At 37.8% G+C, this 1710-nt stretch overlaps 1 protein-coding gene across 1 annotated transcript in view; it reads right to left on the bottom strand.

Moving 5' to 3' along the window:
* Window positions 1-1710, bottom strand: part of LOC107090437 — a 15308-nt gene that overhangs the window by 12173 nt on the left and 1425 nt on the right. Inside the window, exons 2-3 of the mRNA XM_015383815.1 lie at window positions 805-1044; window positions 565-682 (exon numbers count right to left, since the gene is read on the bottom strand). Of these exons, the coding sequence (XP_015239301.1) occupies window positions 565-682; window positions 805-1044 (358 nt within the window). The remainder of the gene's footprint in view (window positions 1-564; window positions 683-804; window positions 1045-1710) is intronic.

Here is a 1710-nt window from a genome sequence, read left to right as displayed (position 1 = left end):
TTTATCAATCATTATTATTTTTTGTGTATATTAAGTGAACCATGAATAAAATTACTGACAAAAAGTGTTTTGTTTATATTGATTCTGCCTGGGACATAAATCATTGGACAGCTGGAGCATCACCCTTATAGCTGAGTAACTCTGCTTTGGTCATCACTATTGGAGCAGCCAGGGGCTCATTTATAGTATCACACTTCCTGTATCCCCTCTCTGTTTGCACTTGCAGCTAATCTACCCTCAGAAATGTCCTCACAAAACCACTTCTGCTTCTACATAAAAATCCCACCGTGTCCACATCAGCCAGCACCATTTCATAACCACTGACTGATTTATACTCATCCTCATGCAGCAGTGACTCAGCAGAATCTGTCTCCTAAACAGTTGGGCCATTTGTTAATACCTGACATACATCTTGGGGCTTCTAGCATAAATTAAGTAATTGTTTAACATGATTTCAAAACACCCAGAACTCTCCATTAAGGGAAAAAAAAAAAAACATAACTGCAGAATAATATAATTTTTATCATGTAAAAAAAAAAAGCTAACTTTAAGGAAGTTGCTTACCTCCATCTATCTCCCCATCTGGAAACCCAAATGGATTATTTTCTGGTAATGGCGGAGGATCTGCTGTAAGAGGCTCTTCTTTGACCAGAGTCACCAGCCTTTGCAGCTCCCCAGGAGCCTGAGGTTGTAAAACATCAGATAATAAAAGTTATCCTTTTCGCATGTCCTTAGATCAACGACAAAATCAATCTGGGGTTTATAAAGTTAAATCTGAAACCACCGGATGTTTGTTCATCTTACCAGTTTTTGGAGATCTTCATTACCCCCAACATGGACATTATTAAAGAAGATTTGAGGTACAGTGCTGCGTCCGGTCAGCTCCTTCAGTTTCACCGTCAGTTCTGAATGAATCCCAACATCCACATCGCATACTGGAACCCCTAAAGCCCTGAGGGTAGCTTTAGCCTGCACACAATGTGGGCAGCCCTGGATAGAGTATACAGTTACCCGGCCAGTAGAACTGCCCTCAAACTCCTCCATCTGCAGCAGAAATTAGAAGATTGGCAGTTTGAGAAATAGATGCAAAGACACAACATGCTGGCTGGATGTTGTACAGTTCCAGGATATTGAGTAAGAGATGAGAACACAGAAGGTGTTCAGCTAAGGATATATTCAGGCCATCTTTACACTGGGCACAGACCATTTAATCTCCTTCTTTAAATCTCCTTTAACTACTTCACCAAACGATGCATTTTCTCAATCAGATTTTATAATTCCATATTTCCTTGCAATATTTTGCAACCCTGAGCAGCTTCCCTCTCCTTGCTCCCCCAGCATGAGGCAGCCACTGCAAAAATAGAAATCTAAATCAGCAATTTTTTCTTAAAATTAGTGCATTTGTTCTTGAATTCATGGGGTAAAAGACACATTTTGCCAATGGAACAATAAATGTACACTTAAAATAAGAAAACACAGTTGCATTGTCTTATTTCTAGTGCATGTTATTTAATTATCTTATTTCAAGGGTAAAAATATTCATTCCATTGGCAAGCTATCTCATTTATCTACTCAAATTAAGGGTAAATACACTTAATTTAAGATGTTTTTCCTTATTTCTAGACCGTTTTTTAAAAATCCTACATCATTTACCTTTACTTCATACACTGGGGTTATAAGAGGACAAAAAAAAAAGAAATATATATATTT

This window comes from Cyprinodon variegatus, unplaced genomic scaffold, assembly GCF_000732505.1.
Source record: "Cyprinodon variegatus isolate N-32 unplaced genomic scaffold, C_variegatus-1.0 Scaffold295, whole genome shotgun sequence".
Classification (NCBI taxonomy): domain Eukaryota; kingdom Metazoa; phylum Chordata; class Actinopteri; order Cyprinodontiformes; family Cyprinodontidae; genus Cyprinodon; species Cyprinodon variegatus.
This window is presented reverse-complemented; position numbering and strand designations above follow the sequence as displayed.